The sequence below is a fragment of the Buteo buteo genome, chromosome Z (assembly GCF_964188355.1).
Source record: "Buteo buteo chromosome Z, bButBut1.hap1.1, whole genome shotgun sequence".
Lineage (NCBI taxonomy): Eukaryota > Metazoa > Chordata > Aves > Accipitriformes > Accipitridae > Buteo > Buteo buteo.
In genome coordinates, this window is record NC_134204.1 from 4392871 (window position 1) to 4410547 (window position 17677).

Below are 17677 nucleotides of genomic sequence, written 5' to 3' on the forward strand. Positions count from 1 at the left end.
AAAAGTTGCAGTATTTTGCCCTCAGAAACTAATACAATTCTTGTTGGAAAGCCATAAATACCTTTTCAAGACATCAGCTGCACAAACATATTTGTTCTTTTAAAAGTAATCATTGTGTGTTCCCCCCCTGCAAAAAAGGGGAGTGGGAGACTGGTTTTGATCCTATGGAGTTGATTGAAGTTTTCCTGCTGGAGTCTAATAGGTAGTTTCAAGCCAGGGAGCATTTATGTGCAATACACCTGTTTCCAATAGCTCCGACACCTCCATAAAGACAGCTGCAGCAGAAAGTCCTATTCACTCTGGGAAAAACACATTTTAGAATAGCTTCCCATCCCCCAGCCAGATGGGATCAAGCTGAGGCAGCTGCAGTCCAGGTCCCATGAGAAATACTACAAAAAGTGCAATTAAAATAATTAGTTAATGCCTTTTTTATCCGGCATGGTAACAAATAGGGAAAAAAGCTTGAAATAGCTATTCTACATATCAGTCCAGTATGATATTGGATGCTTCCCAGAATTGCTCTAAGCTTTCCCTAGGGCTTTAAAAGAGCTTGCGAGTGCTTGGCCGATTGCTGGATTAAGTATCTCTATTACTGATGGTAACGGGGGTAGGTTAAAGCCACTTGCACAGTAGATTTTGCTGTGAGAACAAAAAAAACCCTGAGTCTGAATTGATAATAAAGCGATTTAGATTCTGCTTCCTCCCTTGGAAATCAAGATTGTCTCCCATTGATTTAAGCATGTACTGGCTTAGATTCTGATTAAGCAGAATTTGCCTGATGATTCAAATTTATGGGGGATGTACAAATGAAAAATACATGGCCAAATACATCCCTGGCACAACTCAGTGAAATCTGGCATTTACCCAATCGTTAGCTACTTGTTGTTCGAGGGTTTCTCTGCTAACCTTCAAATGGTGCAGCAAGTGAAGACTTCTTTTGCAGGCATTTTAATTCCTTTTCCTGAAGTGTTCATAGCAAATAAAGCAGTGTACCAGGAACTGTAGTCCCAGTAAGCTGTATTTGTTATTGCCATAGCAGGTGGTATTTAGTCTGCAGCCTAGTGAGATGACCAAAGGGTGGAATGCAACCTAAAAACCAGGGCAGATTCTCTTAACAATCCTTAGCTTCTCTGATTTCACTCTCAGATTTCATCCAGGGGCCAAATTATGCAAAAAAGAGGGTTTTTTTCATATTATATTCCTGTCACTGTTCCCTGCCATCCCTATGGGGGGAACCTGGAGGTCAGGCATCTTAGCAAAGGGCATGAAAATAAGGGAATGTTGAATAATAAATTCTTCAGGTCATGCAGGCTGTTCCTATCTCCCACTTTCCTGACAGGTGATTACAGAATAGCCTAGCTGAGGAAGTTTTGAGTGGCTTACACAGTGATTCTGTGGTGTTAATATGCAATCTGTGAAACTGTCAATGCTCTTAGCCTTTGCAGGCATTGCCAAAGGAGTTTTTCAATCTCAGTAAGCACTTTGTCATGTGGCAAGGACTTCCAAAAGCTATGTGCTATATAACTGGGCATTTCCTTTTAATAGTTTCAAACTATTTCATTTTTGTTGCTTTTTAAATTCTTTCAGTTCTGGGAGAAATGGTATTTTAAAGTATCTCATTTTCTTATGTTGTCTGGAAATATAACTCCCCCTCTCTCCTCACCCCAGACCATTTTTTAATGTTAATGGGAGAAAGAAATATCACGACTCCCCAGATTTGCCTTGTCTTCCTTTTGACTGTGAGAGGAGGGTTAACAGTAGAAGTGGGAAGAAGGGTTAGCAAAGGGGAGTGCTAGTCATGTGGACAGAACGCCAGCAGCAAAGCTGGCGCATGTTTCATTCGCATGAAAGTATGTTTTATTCATTCAGTGATGATCATCTACAGTAGCTATGAGAGAGAAAAAAGAGTACCAGAGTAATATTGGAAATCTAGGTGAAATTCTGCAGCTTCGTCCCCCTTCAATGGCAGGTTTCTGTGACAGTTTCACTGGAATTAATATAGGCACATTCAGTGGATTAAATATTAACATTCATAACTCACTTCTGAATGTTATTTACTTGGCACTGACTTCAACTAGTTTTCATGCTGTTTTCACACTTGGCCCTCTTACCAACGTTTAGGCGTCCACCATGCAGATACCTGCAACTGAATTGATCTTCCCAAGCTCCCATTATAGTCAGGAAAGACAAAGGCATTTTTAGGATGTGATTCATTTGACATAGCTTAGAAATTTGCTTTAGGATGAAAAGAACTGTTAGTCTCCAGGGAGTGTATTGACTGAATCTCAGCTAACTGCATGGAGGGTTTCAGTAGGCTGTAGGCACATACATTTATAGTGGGAGTCGGGTACATCTATGTTTAGTGCTATCAATACCTAGATTTCCTGGTTCCCATGAGCTGTGCATGATATTTGTCTGTCTTAACCAGATGATCCTGGAGCGTGTCAAGTGGTTCAGCACTTAGGGAACTGAATCCTGTGACCAGTCAGGTGGATCCTGCTCTCGCAGTCCTCAGACTGACAAAGTCATATGTTAAAAGGCAGGAGAGTTTTTTTGCCTTACGCGATAAGTGGAAAGCTTTGTACAGTTGTCCTTGTTACTCCTGCAATACACCTGCAAGGCCAAGAAATGCTATGATTGCTAGTTCAGAAAGGAGGGAAGAGGTGCTGAGGAGGATAAAGATACTCATCAGCACGGCATATGGAGCGTAAGGTGAGGTGACTAAGCAGTAGATGACTCCACTGCATCATGCAGAAATCACAGTTCAAGTGCTGGAAGCAGCCATCCTTTTGCAGAAGTGCTGTTTTGCCTTCCCAAGCCAGCTTGGAGATCTCAGCACTGCGGTGTAGCTCTGCCTGAAGTCATGAAGGGAGCCTGGTGACACATGAAGCTGAGCTCAAACCTCCTTCTAATTAGCAAATGATGGTTAGAGCTGTTGTCCCCCCCTGGGATGAGGATAAGGATGAACTTGGCTTTTGGCCTGCTGGGAGGAAGTTTAGGGGTTTATGTTAAAAAAGGACTGGATAGGTTTGCAAAAATAGCAAACTAGGGAATAGTTAATGATTTTTTAATTGCATCTCTCACTTTTGATATTAATAACCTATTAAAACGAATGGAGTATGAAACGCTGATGTTTGAAGTCAGCTTGGATGGATATTGTTGAACTGCAACTTTTTTGTAGCTCTGTAACATTTCACTAGCTGCTGGGAAGATAATACTTTTAACAGGAATATATGAATTCTGGAGCACAGACATGCCTTGATGGGAGAGTGGGGATGGCAAGGAAGGGCAACAGACATGAAATGCAGAGTTAGTGGCTTTCCTGCATATTTTAGGGAAGGATGATGTGCTGGTTCCAGGCAGCAGCTGGTGAATTCAAGTATGTATTTAACATTCAAAGTCAAGCTCTGCTCTGTGTAGGGCCGGTCGGAGCTTGTAGGGATTTACCAGGTGTGCGCCCCAGAGCAAGGTATGTATTCCTGTGAAGTTTGTGACCATCTAAACTAAGATCATGTGCCACAGAACAATGTTTATCATGAAAGCACTTTTTTTTTGCAGTGCTAGCCTGCTCCTCTCCTTCATCAACTGGAAGGAGCAATGCTGAGGAAAAAGGCATATCCTTCCTTTGCCCAAAGCAGATAAATGCTATGTATATAGATATGAACTAAAGCTTCCTTGGATTTCCAAGCCAAACCTGTAGTGGTATCCAAGACAAGGGGATAGCACCTGAACATGAGCTGTCAGAGGGAAACTGGTGACTGTACCATAGTTCCCTGATGTGCTGAAAGGCCTTAAGTTCCCTGTTGCTTTGTATTTGGTATGGTGCCTTTTCCCAGTTGGGAAAAGTGAATGGAAAAACCCTACCCAGTGCAGCATATGTGAGGCATGGCTCCAGGCCTGAAGTAGGAAAAGCAAGAGAAAGCAGGAACACACAGCAATGGGAGGCTAGAAAGTTGTAAATTAAAAACGGGTGAGGCACAGTCTTCATACAACCTTTCCATCTTTCTTTTAGTTTCCTTGTCTGTTAAACTTTAGAGCAAAAGTTTAATTAGTTTATAATGACAGTATACAACAGTATAGCATATATCGTCCATGATCTCTCTGTCTTTCTCACAGTAAAAAGGAGACTTTAGTGTGATTATTGCCCCTTTTATTAAGCAAATATTTTGTCTGTGATTCCACTGGAGGTGAACTCACAGCACTGTTCTTGTTTGCCAGCTGCTCTCACAGACTGCAAGGACTCACGAACAGTACTAGTTATGATTTTTATTATCACATCAGGGAAGAGCTTTCCTCATCAGTTAGACAACTTTCGGACCTGTGAAACTTTCAGTGTGAATCTGGCACCGTGGTTCATTTTCTTAAGTGCTGCGTGGATTGCAAATAGGAATACTGATTCGTCTGTTCCTGTGTCATTCACATCTGTGAAATGGGAAACAAGATAACGTCACAAAATGAAGATCCAAAATGCAGATACAATATTTAATTTTAAACTGATTGTGAAAGAAGCAGCTATCTATCTGATGCAGAGTATCTTCACTGGTGACTTTTCATTGTTTAATGTCCCAACATACTGAACCACAATTGAAAGTTAGATACATTGAAGAATACATTTGTAGACTCTGAGCCCAAACAACGGTGTTTTTACTGTGCTTGAGCCCCAGATTTCTTCCTCTTCTACCCAGGTCCAAAGCCTTACTCTCTCACTGCCACTAGCTATTTTGTTGCTGCTGTTTGCTCATGTGGATCTTATTTATTGTCATTTGACAGAAACTAAAAATGCAATTCAGAAAATGCTTTCCCAAGAGTAATTTGTTCCCAGCAAGACCTTTCTAGCTACACAGTAACATGAAAGCATCAAAGTGCCAGGAGAACTTTTTAAAAATAAAGTGCCCTGATGCTAAAATAAGCTTTAATTGATTGAGAATTGCACTAAGCCTGACAATCTGAACCATTTATTATTATTTTTCCTTCCAAGCTTCAGCTTCATGTGATTTAAAGTGACTGAATTACAGTTCCCACATACCTTCCTACCCACACTGCATGAAAAAAAACCCACGCACAAACTTCTTAGCTCCAGAGGAGCTGCTGGATACACCTGGAAGAAAATAAAAAAGCTGATTGAAAGTGAAGTTTAAATAAAGGTGATGATGATAGGAATGTGCTGCAAAAAAACCCTATTCTGGCTAAATGCCATGCTGCGCTTCCCTGTCCTCAGAAGAGAGCTCTCCTGGGGATGTGTCTCCCTGTCAAAGGCATTTCCTTAATGTCTGCTTGTAGAGCACTGGATCCTGTAGGCCAGATGCTGTCACAACTCCTTGTGTTGGAGGTTAATAATAGGCTGTGGATAAACTACTACTCTGTCTTCCCCATTTTAGGTTTTTAAAGAAAAAACCACAACTGAGTAGCTGTACTTGGCTATTTAAATAAATAACCTGTTGCGGGCTCTCTAGCAAAAGGTCAACACGACCACCAAAGACTGCTGGTAAATGTGCAAAACTTTCTGGCTGGTGGAAAGGAGGCTGTATTGGCGGTCCTATGCTACGGAGAAGTAAGCACTGGAAAGATGTGGAATATAGCAAATGTCAATGGGGTCAGTTATCGGGTTTCTTCTTGGCAGTATATTGTGGAGGATGGAAGTCTGGTCAGACATTCATTAATGATAACTAATTATACTTTTTAAAAGTATGTCAGCTGTACTCATGGCATGTTTGGGTGTGCGAGCAGGGAAAACATGGATCACTACCTTCAGCGTGGGGAGTAGACTCATGCCAGTATAATGGGGCTCATGGGTCATGGGTAGCTGCAATTTCGCCAAGGGCTATGCCATGTTCAGGTCGGAACAACTCCCAAGCTAGCCCCAAGCTTCAGTTGGGTTTAAGATCTCACTGTAAGTCTTTATCTGAATCGTAGCCCTGGACAATTCACTGTAGCCAAGAGGGAAACAAGGATTTTCATTTAACTCCCAAAATTTCAAGAGGAGGAAGATGCTTAAATACCATTTTGGCTGTGGCCCTCAATCTCTGTGCCCAAGTCAGCACTGCCTGTGATGGTGCTGTGATGTTTATGTTCACAAAGCCAGCAAAGCTCAAACTGCTGGTAGAGGTTAGGGGTGATCCACACCCTGTCTACGGATGAGTTTCTTGGTCTGGGTTGCTGGCTGTCCCCTTGGGACTCCCAGACTTGTTTGTCAGAAAAATGGACTGTCGTCACCTTGGGTTTGCATCCTAGTACATGTTTGCAAGCTGAGCAAGTTGCATGCTGTCAAACATCACTTCTAAATCACAATTCCTGCTCTCTGTCAAAGGGGCTAACAAATCCCCCTCTCACCTTTCTTTCTTGCCTGCTTAAATTGTAAATTCTCATGGCAAGAACTGGCTCTGCTAATGCCCAGCTGCAGTGTCTAACAGAGTCCTGCTCCAGGAGTGGTCTCAATTTGCTACCCTAATACAGATAAGCATGACCCAGGAATTCATGGCAGATCACAGATCCAAAGGAAGGAATTTGAAAGGGTCGCCAGTTTTATTAATAGCCATCTCTGTAACCACATGCAGGTTAGACCGGACACTGTGCACAGCTTAAAAGCTGAATCCACACTCTCACGGGAGGGGCAGAAAGATGTGCCTAGTCACAGTACTGTAAGGATAGAGATTTCTTTCTTTAGGGTTAGTTGTCCAGATTTCCAGTGAGCAGTTCCACAGTGCTGGAAGAGCGAAATAAAATATATTTCAGGAAGAGCAGGGATTTCTGAAGACTGCAGAAGCCAGGTGGATTTTTTTTATTTATTTATAATTTTTGCCATGGACTGAACTAAGCATGGACTATTTAAAAAAAAATCATGATGTGTCTGAAAATATATTGGCTTTGCCTAGAACAGTAACTGAGGTAAACAGGTGGACTACCCAAGACAACACTTGTTGCCTACAGTGTGTAGTTAGTAATGTAATCAGTGCTGCAGGAGGACATCATGAAGAATGGTTTGAAAGCTGAATGTCTGGACTGCTTGAAAGTTAGTGTGAATTGAAGCTGACAGTTAATTCAAGAGGAATATACTTCATTCCTTCGAATGCAAAATCAATGCAGAACTGTGGTAAAAAGGCAAAGGTAACTTTTCCTAAATAATTTTCTATAATAGGTCTCTTCTGCATCTTGATTATAAGCATAGTGTAAAATTTTTGAAGTGCTTAATTAGCTGATTATTGAGGAATATTTTCTTGTTCATATTTACCCCCATTCTGATTAGTACTACTCACTGACACAGCAAAACCTATTCCAAGATCAGATTCATTGTCTCTGTGAATTAAGTCTAACCTTATATGCCATATTATAGTTTTTTAAAAATATCTCAGATTAACATTTTTATTTTTTTGTTGTAAAAATATATTGTTAAAATAGCAAAATAATTATTAATTGGGTTTTTCAGCATTAGATAATGTGTGATCCTTATTCTGACCATGGGAAATATTTGTTCATTGTAGTGTTAATGCTAGAATATTTTCAGCAAAAAGAAGTATCAAAACTTGCAACTGCCATTGAACTTGTAAAGTGAATTCCATTGACTCCAGCACTTTCGGGGCTTTCACTAGAAGGTTTTAGGTGTGGTTTTGATGAACTAGGTGGGAGTTATAACTTGCTTTGGAAAGAGGCAGGATCATGTTCCTATTCTAAGAGCAAGTGTTGGCCATGGAAACCCTTTGACCCCTGCATGGTTGTGCTAACATTTCAGTCCTGTTGATTTGGTGCTAAATCCAGGGCTCTCATGCAGTGCTCTGAGATCAAACTAATGCTTCTAACAGATGATTCCTGTAAAAGCAATTTGGTCCTATTTCCTTTTCCCTGCAGAGAAACTGAGCTTCCATCATTCTCAATTATTTGCAGGGTTGCTGTGAGCCTGTACAGGATCATAATAATCACGCTAAACTTCCTGTGTTTTCTAGCAGTCTGGAGACACCACTGGGAAAGCAAGGCTGTCCCTAGCATTGAGCCCAGCTTAGTTTTGAACTTTGCTATATGTTTTAGCAAGCCCTGCTATAAGGAACTGTTAATAGTAAATGTACAGCACTATAGACATGGCAGCCTCTACATTAGAGCTTCCTGCCAGCAAGAGGAAGACCTAATTCCTTTTCCAACAGAGATGGTGTCAGCAGTGTAAAAAAGGGGTATTTTATGCACTGGGTCATTTTTCCCCCAGTGCCTATGTGACCCATAATTGGAAGGAAACTGGTCATGATTCAATAGATGATGTAGTGTATATTCAGTGCAGAGACCATATGTTATCTTCGGGACACTTCCTCCAATTCAGGCAGCTCCACAGGTAGGAGGCCTGGTGCCAAAGTAGCCATTGTCATCTCCTCATGGCTTAGCCCAACTCAGGAGGAAATAAATGTTTACATCTTAGCTGAATCTTTTCAGCTTCCTTCAGTATCCCAGTTTAAGACATATGGATTTGTGGCAGTGATGGGGGTCTAGACATTGTGTTAAGCACTAGATTATGCTGATAAATTCATGTTTTATATCTGCAAAAGAATTAATATTGATAAGCGTATGTTTATGAGTTCCATATTCAGCAGAACCTTCCAGGCATATACCTATGTGCCAGTGCTTTGCAAAATCAGGGATCTAGCAGTTGACACAAGCACTGTAGAAACTGTAAATAGACTTGATTTAATTTTAATTAGGGGAAAAAATGAGTTGTAAAAAGTGTTCTACTAAAACCTTTTACAGCCCATAGTATTTTGCTATGCTGTGTGTGAAGTTCTTTAATCTGCATAACAGTCATGAAGAGGAGTGGAGAGTGGCTGAGCAGGCAGGAGAGAAAAAATGCTAAAGGGGGACGTGAAACATGTTTTGTTTTACTCTGACCCTGTACAATACTGTGAGTTTAACATGTTCAGTTACCTATACTGTGATTTAGACAACCAACAGACAGATCCTGCTATCCGAGACACTAAATGCCCTTGCTTTCAGCTGAAATTAGAATGCATAATCAAACACTGATTCAAATGACAGGTTCAGTGAAAGGTACTTAAGGAAATTCCCAATCAGACCTACCCATTGGAAGTGAATTTTTCTGTTTCATTTGCATTAAAAAATGAACTGCAGCTTAGAAATAATGGCTGCATATTGTCCTTTCAGCAGAGAGAGAGATGTGCTTGTTCCCTGCACAAGAGAAGTAGACCCTGACTCCTACCAAGTTTTGTCCTTTTGCTAATTCAGCTTTCCTTGTGTGGAGCTTCAGAAACATGGCCTTGGTGGTTAGCCAAGGTTTCTTTGTCTTTGAGATTCAATGTTAACTTTTTTTTTTTAATTCAGTTCTGTTTCATTTGGACTTAAGAGCAAATGATGAACTCCCATTGGAGGTATCACTGTCTGGAGCATGTTCATGTTTGTGTTAGAGGGCTCAGAGTCTCACAGCTCAGGCTGGAGGAGTTTCCTGTGAGAGATTGTCTCTGATGATATTTAGCAAGCAGCTCACATACAACAAATAAAGGCCAGCAAAGTGTAAGACTGACTGCTTCTGGCAGCTTCAGATTATGATAGGCTGTGAGCAGTTCCATTTTGCCACTTTTGCTTTAGCCTCTGAAGTCTGTCCTCCAAGAAACGATATAGGAATACCCTTTCTGAGCTTGTGCATATCATGCGGCTTATCCATCTCTCTCTCACCATCTCATAAGAGGTATTTTGAGTAGCTGATACTAGTTAAGTGATACTTGATCCTCTGGTGATGGAAGAGATCTTATTTACTGGGTTCCTGTGCTCTGGAATGATGCTGACTGGAGTATAGTGTGATGTGGGCTAGACTCCCTGTATTTTACCAGTGCTATTGTAGCTACATTGCCTGTTGCAGAGTCAATGCCTACGTGACTAGCAGTCGGTACTGTACACAGCACCTGAGGCCCAGTCATGTCCAGCAAATCTGTGTTTGCAACACAACTTACTGTAATGTCCTTTTCCCCATGCCCTTCTCAAACTCTGGAGGGGGTCTTTTGTTGCCTGTTGCTTGCTTAAGTGCAGGGTGTAAAATCATTAAAAAAAAAATTAATTTGTTCTCTGCAGAGGCCTGATGCTTTCAAGGAGGCCTGTAGTTGACAATTCAAACTCTCAAAGGGGCCCTGGGAATGAGTGCTGGCATTGCTCATCCAGCCCTTCTGCATGCGCTATATGACTGTTTTCACTCACAACAAATATTGTGGGCAATCCTGAGCACCCTTTGAAAATTTTTCGATAGACATCCTATTTGTTTATGCTTGCACAGAGCTGCTCTGCTTCCAGTTCTGCAGTGTTATTGTAGTACTGGGCTGAAGGCAGCAAACAGATTTCTTTTACATGTGACATCAGGAAGGGTGTCTGCACAACATCTGGCACAGAAAACCCTCTCCACTTATAATACGTATCTTTGTACTTTGCTTTTCGCTTTAGGCTTGCAGCTCTCCTACATATAGGCCTCTCAGGTGCTGTATCTTCTGGCCAGCTCTGACATAGCAGAGAACGATGAGAGGACACAGAAAATCAAAGACTGACTGAGAGTACACGGCACTTCTGGGCTGTTTACTGCAGCTTAGGCTGACCATCAGTCCAGGAGAAAGAAAGGCTGCTAGGCTCTTGAGTTTGGTGCACTACAGCACAGATATCTCAAGAAAAAAATCACATTCAATGGAGGGGAATAGAGGAAGAAAGGCTGAAAGTGTTTTCACCAAAACCTAGGTGATATTGAAATCTGCAAAACTGGCATCACACCCATAGAAAGTCCTAAGAAGCCAAATTCTACTCTCTGATACTTTGTGGTTATTGTTAAAATAACTCTTGGAGCACCTGAGACAAATTTCTTGGACAGGATTTTCAAAACTATCTGTAAAAATGCAACAAATCAAAGCATTAAGTACCTTTTCCTTCACATCTGCCCTTGCTGGCCTTAACTCACAGCTTCTCCATACAAATCTGCTTGTGTAGTATCTTGTGGGGTTTCAGTCTGGGATTTCTGATGGCCATACTGCTTTTCCTGTTACTGAGAAGGGTATGCGGTTAGATCCGTTTAAATGGTATGGTTCCTATATGGAAACATTCTTGTATTATTTGGGCTTACATGAACTGATCGTTAAAAGAAACATATTTGGCCCTAGAGCTGATGACTTTGACAAGAGGGAATCAAACTGCTTTTGCTATTTAATTTGCAGTCCCCTGGTATGTGTATTATTCCCAGTACAGTTCAAATGAGTGCATCCAACTCAGTTATTTTTTTAACCAAAAGATTGGTTTTCTTCCCCTGGTTCAGGAAGACCCTGAACCACAAGATGGTAGGAGAGTGTTTCCAAGGAAGTATCATTTTGTCCTTGCCCTCTTCTACATTTCCCTGTGTATCCATCACTTGCCACTGTCAAGGACAAGGCACTGGGCTGGATAATCTTTGATCTGACCCAGGATCACCACTCTTTTTATATGCACAGGTGATAATCGAAGGATTTAGCAGGGTTCACAAATGCAAGTGTGGGAACTTTGAAAGGGACTGAAGAAGGACATACCAGAGGCTACATTCCTACACCTTCTCTGCAAAGTCAAGGGTGTTTAAAGGGCTGGTCTCCTCTAGGGGTTCCCGCCTGCAGGAGTTCGGGGTGAACAAGTCCCTATCTTTAATACTTTTGTGACTTTTGTTGCTTAAAATTAGGTAAGGCAAAGCCTGCCTTAGCCCTTGATTGTCTTACCTAAATTGCCAAAGGCCATGCTGAGCACTAGCCCTGGCTCCAGGAACTGAGTTGAAAGGGTTGCACAAAGTTACCTTTGGTCCTTCTTCCCATGCAGCACCAATTACAGCTGAGACAAAGTGCATCAACAGTGCTGGTTTGCTGCTTTGCACAGCTGGGCTGCTGGCACACTAGAACGTTTTGCATACGCTGATTTAACTGTTGGAAAATGTATTCACACAAAAATCTTCCCATTCTCTTAGACAAAGGATTTTTTGTTGTCAAAATTCTTTTCCCATCTGTTATTGGGACAAAACAACCTCCTAGCCAGGATGTTTCATTCATGGGTAAATCTTTTATTGGAACTTGTTTTAAGAATCTAAGGGTTGGGGGCAGATTTTGCTCCCAGTGAAATCAGCAACAAAACTCCCATTAATTTCTCTGTGAGCTGAATTGAGCCTCTCCTGACAATCGGGAGATTTTTAAAGGAGTTATGATGGCCGTGGACAAGGTCTTGTCGCTTTGCCCTTTCAAAAGAGAACTGTTTCTGGTGGAGGAACAATCAGAATATTTGTCTCTTTAAATGAATGGTTCTTAGAGCCTGCACTGAGAGGCACTCTCCCTCTCTGCGGCTGTGAGGCTACTCAGAGCCTCCAATAAATCAGCATGCAGGAACTGAGAGCTCTGTCCTTGAAGAGATGCACAGTGACCTTGCTTATGCTTACTCTGGAGGAATAACCAGGGGAAATATAGGAGCCCAAATAGTGAGTGGTGTATGACTAAAGGCACTGCATTCTGCATGCAAATGCTACAGTACCGAAGGCACAGTACAGACGGCACGCTGCTACACAAAATGCAGCTTTCTTGCTAGCCTGACCAGATTGCTGCTGTTGTTTTTTGCAGGGGACTGAATGAAATCCTCATGATCGTTACATGCTTGTTCAATAATAGCACACCCAGTCACGTCTCCTTGCGAGCACATTTCGTTGGAATCACTGAGCAGAAGCAAAGAAGAGCTGACGACTATGTGTTTCCAACGCGGGTTGCCGGAGCCCTGTGTTTGCCATTGGCTGCAGTTTTCTGGTTTATTTGCAGCTTCCCCCATCTGGAATATGAAAATGGGATTGAAGTAGATAATTGCTAGCAGCGGGTTTTCAAGAGAGGCTTAGAGGGAACAGAATGCCTCTTGCACAGCACAGGCTGCCTGAGCTGAAAGAGCTCTGAAAGATGATTTTAGATGTTACCCACGTCTGAATCTCCTGGAAACTTTACCATGGAAGCGAGCAATTGCGCACAATCCTGGAGCTAACATCCAAAAGGGGCAAGGAAAGGGCAGCAGGGCCAAACAATGGGATACCTTGTCCTTGGATTGCTCACAGAAAAGCCAGCAAGTGTTCCCCTCCTCTTCCCAGCAAAAAGGGCATGAGGGTGACAATGAACTGAATTTTACCCGGCGGAGCTTCAGTGGCTTTTAAGAAGGATGGGATACACTGACCCTTCGTCAAGCAGGGATTTGCTCGGAAACAGAACTTTGTTCTTCATATTCATCTGCGCCTTTGCTGTGGTCACCTTGCTGCAGCAGATCCTCTATGGGAGAAACTATCTCAAAAGGTAAGGGGGGATTTGAGGGAATAGGAAAAGTTGTGTGATCGGACTGAATGGAGACAGAGATCCAGCCATACCATTATAACGGTTCAAACCACTTCTTGGTGTTGTGCTGACAATATTAATATCTTGTCAATCTGGGAAAGTGCATCCAGCATCTGTAGTGTCTGTTAGATTATTAATGAAGGAGACCGTTAGGCAGAGTATAATGATTTGTGTGTTTCTTAGATTGTGTTTTAGTCCTCAGGTGTTGTAAAAATCTAGGTCTTACTTAAGCTAGACTGACTTGTACCACTGAGTATTTGCCCCTGATGAGACCCTGCCATATAGGCTTTTCACCCTATGTAAGTTCGAACTGAAATGGCTGGAGAGGTTGAATTAAGGTAGCATGCTCATTGCCTAAACTTTAATGTCTTTAGAAACAAACATGTGGATGCAATTCCTAAAATCAAAGTGGCAACATTAGTGTTCCAAATAACAGAGAGAGCACTTTATTTTTTCACTGCTGTATTCTCCTGAGTTACTTGCTGAGACTGCTTTGTTGTAGAGCACATCAGTCTCTGATCTGAAAATGGTACTGCTCTTTTCACAGCAAACACCAGTGGGGATCTTCAAGTGTTTAACCTTGACCCATGCAGAGTTTATTTTACTTAAATCTAGTTTGAGGTCTTATGGCTTGTATGATTTTGTAAAGGGGAATGTTTCTTTTACATGCTTTGAGGTAAGTGGGTTTCAGTGGTGTAGCCAGCTGCTGTGGAATTTTTTACTGGAATTTAGCTGCATTTTGCCAGAAGAGATCAACGGTTTGGTTCTTGCCTGGTTTGCAACTCATATAGTTGTTTGCCTTGTGCCAAGAGCAAGCAAACTGCTGACAAATCAGCAAATGTTTCTTCCTGTGGGGGGGAACAGCAAGTATGATATTAATATCTATAGACAGGAGCATTGTAGTTTATCCACAAAGCAATTTGTGTGCCTTGCTTAGCAGTGAGGCCTTGGCTGGGGGACTCTTCTCTGCTTTTGGGCACCTCACTTCCAGAAACACGTGACTCGGAAGGAGCCAAAGGAAAGCGGCAAGAATGAGCAGAGGTGTAGAAAATGTGTTTGTTTGCCTTGGAGAAAATTGAGGGGAGATATGATATCTGTCTTGAAATACCCCAAACTATTTCCGCTAAGAGGAAGGTAATAAACACGTCTCTGTGAAGACTCATGACATGACAAGTAGTCATGGAGTTAAGTTGCAGCAGGGATGATTTGGATTTAACCATGAAGGGAAACTTTTAAAGAAAAAGGCTACCTGAGGAGGTATAAAATCTTCATCTTTGGGGCTTCAGGAACCTGTTAGGTAGCCAAGGGTAGTAGCAAGCTGTTGAGAGGATGACTTTATGACCAGTTGAGGTCTCATCTTGCCTTATTTTCTCAGTTTTTCCCATTTGTCCTGGAGGCCTTGCAGCCCTACCAATAGGTGCTTTTCTAAGTTGAAATGACTGCAACAGGATTAGAGCAATGAAAAATAAATCCCAAGTATATATTGGAATGAAAAATGGCAAAGTAAAGATAAAATGATGAGAAGATGCAACTAAAACTCTTCCAGTGAGTGATCTCTGTGGCCAGTCTCTGTCCTGCTTCGTGCCCTGGGAGCCTCACCTGTCATCAGCGGGCCTCAGGGAATGAAAAAAGGGCGATGTCCAATTCCCAGGCTTGCTAGGAGAAAGTCTGGTTCTGAGCACTCTGCCATCAAAGGGGCTCAAGCAGGGACATGTGCATACAATTTGTCACTTTGACTGGAAAACACTGTTTATTTAATCTTTTTTTATTCCAGCTTGTAATGATTTGTTTCTTTTCCTTTTTTTTTAATCACATGAAAGAGTCTCAAAGAGGGTCTCTTCCCCCACCTCAGTGCAGGGAAAAAGCACTTTGGCTCCTTTCTGCTGGGAAGTGGTAGTTCCCATCTTTCATGGAAATGAAAATGCAAGATGTGGCAGTCTCAGGCTGTCAGTTATTAATGACAGAAAGGTGATTTACATAGCAGCCTACATTGTTAGCATAATGTTATAATGAAGCTACTTTTTCACTTTTTCTTTCCCTCTCTCACTCTCATGCCCTGCAGTACATTATGGTGACCATTCCCAGGCAATTTGATTGCCAGTCCGCTCCGTGTAGGGGTAGCTGTAACCTTTAATTACTCTTTCCTTTCACAAACCTCCGGTGTTAAGTTCCCTGTTAGAAGCTGATGCTGGCTGTGAGGTTCCTTTGACATGTTCTAGCTTGCACCCCCAGGGACCATGGAGGAGCTGGTGGTTTTGGAAAGGATCCTTGCAGAGGGGAAGTGGGATATTTATAGATTTGGTGCTGCTTGCCAAGCTGGAGCCTGGGGACGCTGCCTAAACCTAAAGCCATTTACTTACTAGGATTCAACATGCTGCTTTTTTTATGATAGCCTTTGCTTGCTTCCCAACATCTGCAACAATAACAGGCCTCTGGGCCTCTTCCCAAGGCAGCGGGAAGAAATTCCCTAGTGTATTTAGAGAAACCTGAAAATTGCCCTTAAGTACTATTCCAGTAAATGTACAGTGCTTTTAAGCCTAAATATAACACAGGGCTAGCTTGTTTCTTTGCAAGAACATGGTGGAAATGGGTAAAGGCCAGCAAGGCAGGGGGAATCTGACTGAAAACAAGCAGCTTGGGCACAACGCAGGGGACAGCATAGACTAGGGACTGGTCGCAATAAATGGTGTGGACAAAGGTACCCTTTTCTGGGAGAAAGATGGAAAAGTTAGCTGGATGACTGTAAGCAGTGCCATGCCACCTGCCCTTACAAGCAGGGAATGGGCTAGTTTTATTGCCATAAAAACCCACCTGAAGCTCCCCATGGAGGGTGCCATGGAGGCTTGTGGTTCTGCATTTTTCCACAGCTATGCTCCCCAAGGCTGGCTGTGGGGATGGCAGGACTGCAGGCAGGAGAGGATGCTCCAGGAAAGAAACTCTGCTCAGTGAAATTTGATAAGGGGTCCAGCCTCTGGTCAAGTCCTCTCTTTCCCCTTAATGAGATATTAATGAGCTCCTGGCACTTCTGGAAGAAGGAGAGAATGTAGAGATTGAATTTCTAGGTATTCACACATTTTTCACCCACCATATAATGTTCTCTGCTCCTTCCCCTGCTGTTTTGTACCATGTCATTGGACAGCAGAATCCTGACCAGCTTTTTTTTCACTTTTTCAGTTTTCCCCCAAGTGGGATGGTTGTAGGTGCTCTCAGCAAGGCCAATGCCTCATCCCCACAGTAGCAGCTAAAGTCCTAATGAGAGAGTTAAACTGCAAGCTGGAGAATGACATCGGGAAGCTCTGGTCTCTGTAGCTCCTGATCCTGAGTAAAAAGGATGATGAAATGAGATATAATTAAGGGACTTTAATACAGATCTCTGGGGTAATTATTTTTATTTTAGGATTAATGTGATGATTAAAAATCCGCTGCATTGATCTGCTAAAGTAGGTTAAATGCTGTGGACTTCTGCTTAAATCCAGAGCTGCCGCTTGCTTTTGTATTGACTCATCTTTCCAATGCTCGGCTTTCAGCTGAATTTTCTTTTGAATCAGATGCTCAGCTGAGGGCTGGCCTTTTTTTGTGAGCTCTTGTTTGGCCAGCAGGGAATAATCCTGGATTACATCAGGAAACTGCCACTACAGTAAAAAATGTTGATATGGTCCCTGTCTTCATCTCCCAACCTGTAGCATGGGATTGATCAATAGGACAGTCCTTGCCTGCTTTGGCAATATAAAAATATCAGAGCTATATACTGATATTCTATTGGCAGAGAATTCACTAAATACTGTTTTTTTGACAACCTGACTTCTGCACAGGGCGAGAGGCAGCTGAAGAAGGGAATCTGCCCCTTTAAAACTATTTTTTTTCCAGCCAAGTGAGGAGAATGCATTTTCAAAGCTATTAAAGACTTTAAAAAAAGATTACCCTGGGGTCTGTCAGAAGGGGCACGTACAATAACTCAAAGAATCACACAGCAAGAAACAGCAAACCTTCCCATGCAGACAGCCTGCATTATTTGAAAGCTTTACATTTCTTAAATGAGAATAAAACATCACTCTTATGTGTATACCCTATAATTAATATCAGACTCTCATAACTTCAGGTTATACCACCATTTTGGTATTTCTGAAGCAGCTTTTATTCAACACTTGCAAATCAATCCCCAGATATCTTTACCCCTTTCCTTACCCATATAAGAAAGATGGCTTATGATCATTTTTGGCACAGTATGGGAAAATATGGAATAAACCCGCAGAAAATAAACCTGGACTACACCTTCAGAGATCATTTAGTCTGAACAGTGCTATAAGACAAGATCAGATCTTACTTCTACCAGCGACAGCAATAGTTGC

At 42.1% G+C, this 17677-nt stretch overlaps 1 protein-coding gene across 3 annotated transcripts in view; it reads left to right on the plus strand.

Moving 5' to 3' along the window:
* Window positions 1-6605: 6605 nt before the first annotated feature.
* ST8SIA5 (ST8 alpha-N-acetyl-neuraminide alpha-2,8-sialyltransferase 5) overlaps window positions 6606-17677 on the plus strand; it is a 48648-nt gene continuing 37576 nt past the window's right edge. For 2 of the 3 annotated variants that reach the window (XM_075020482.1, XM_075020484.1), the window contains exon 1: window positions 12519-13289. In XM_075020482.1, the coding sequence (XP_074876583.1) occupies window positions 13159-13289 (131 nt within the window). In that variant the 5' untranslated portion in view covers window positions 12519-13158. Of the gene's footprint in view, window positions 6768-12518; window positions 13290-17677 lie in introns of those variants that run through there. The other variant, XM_075020483.1, reaches the window with a different exon arrangement.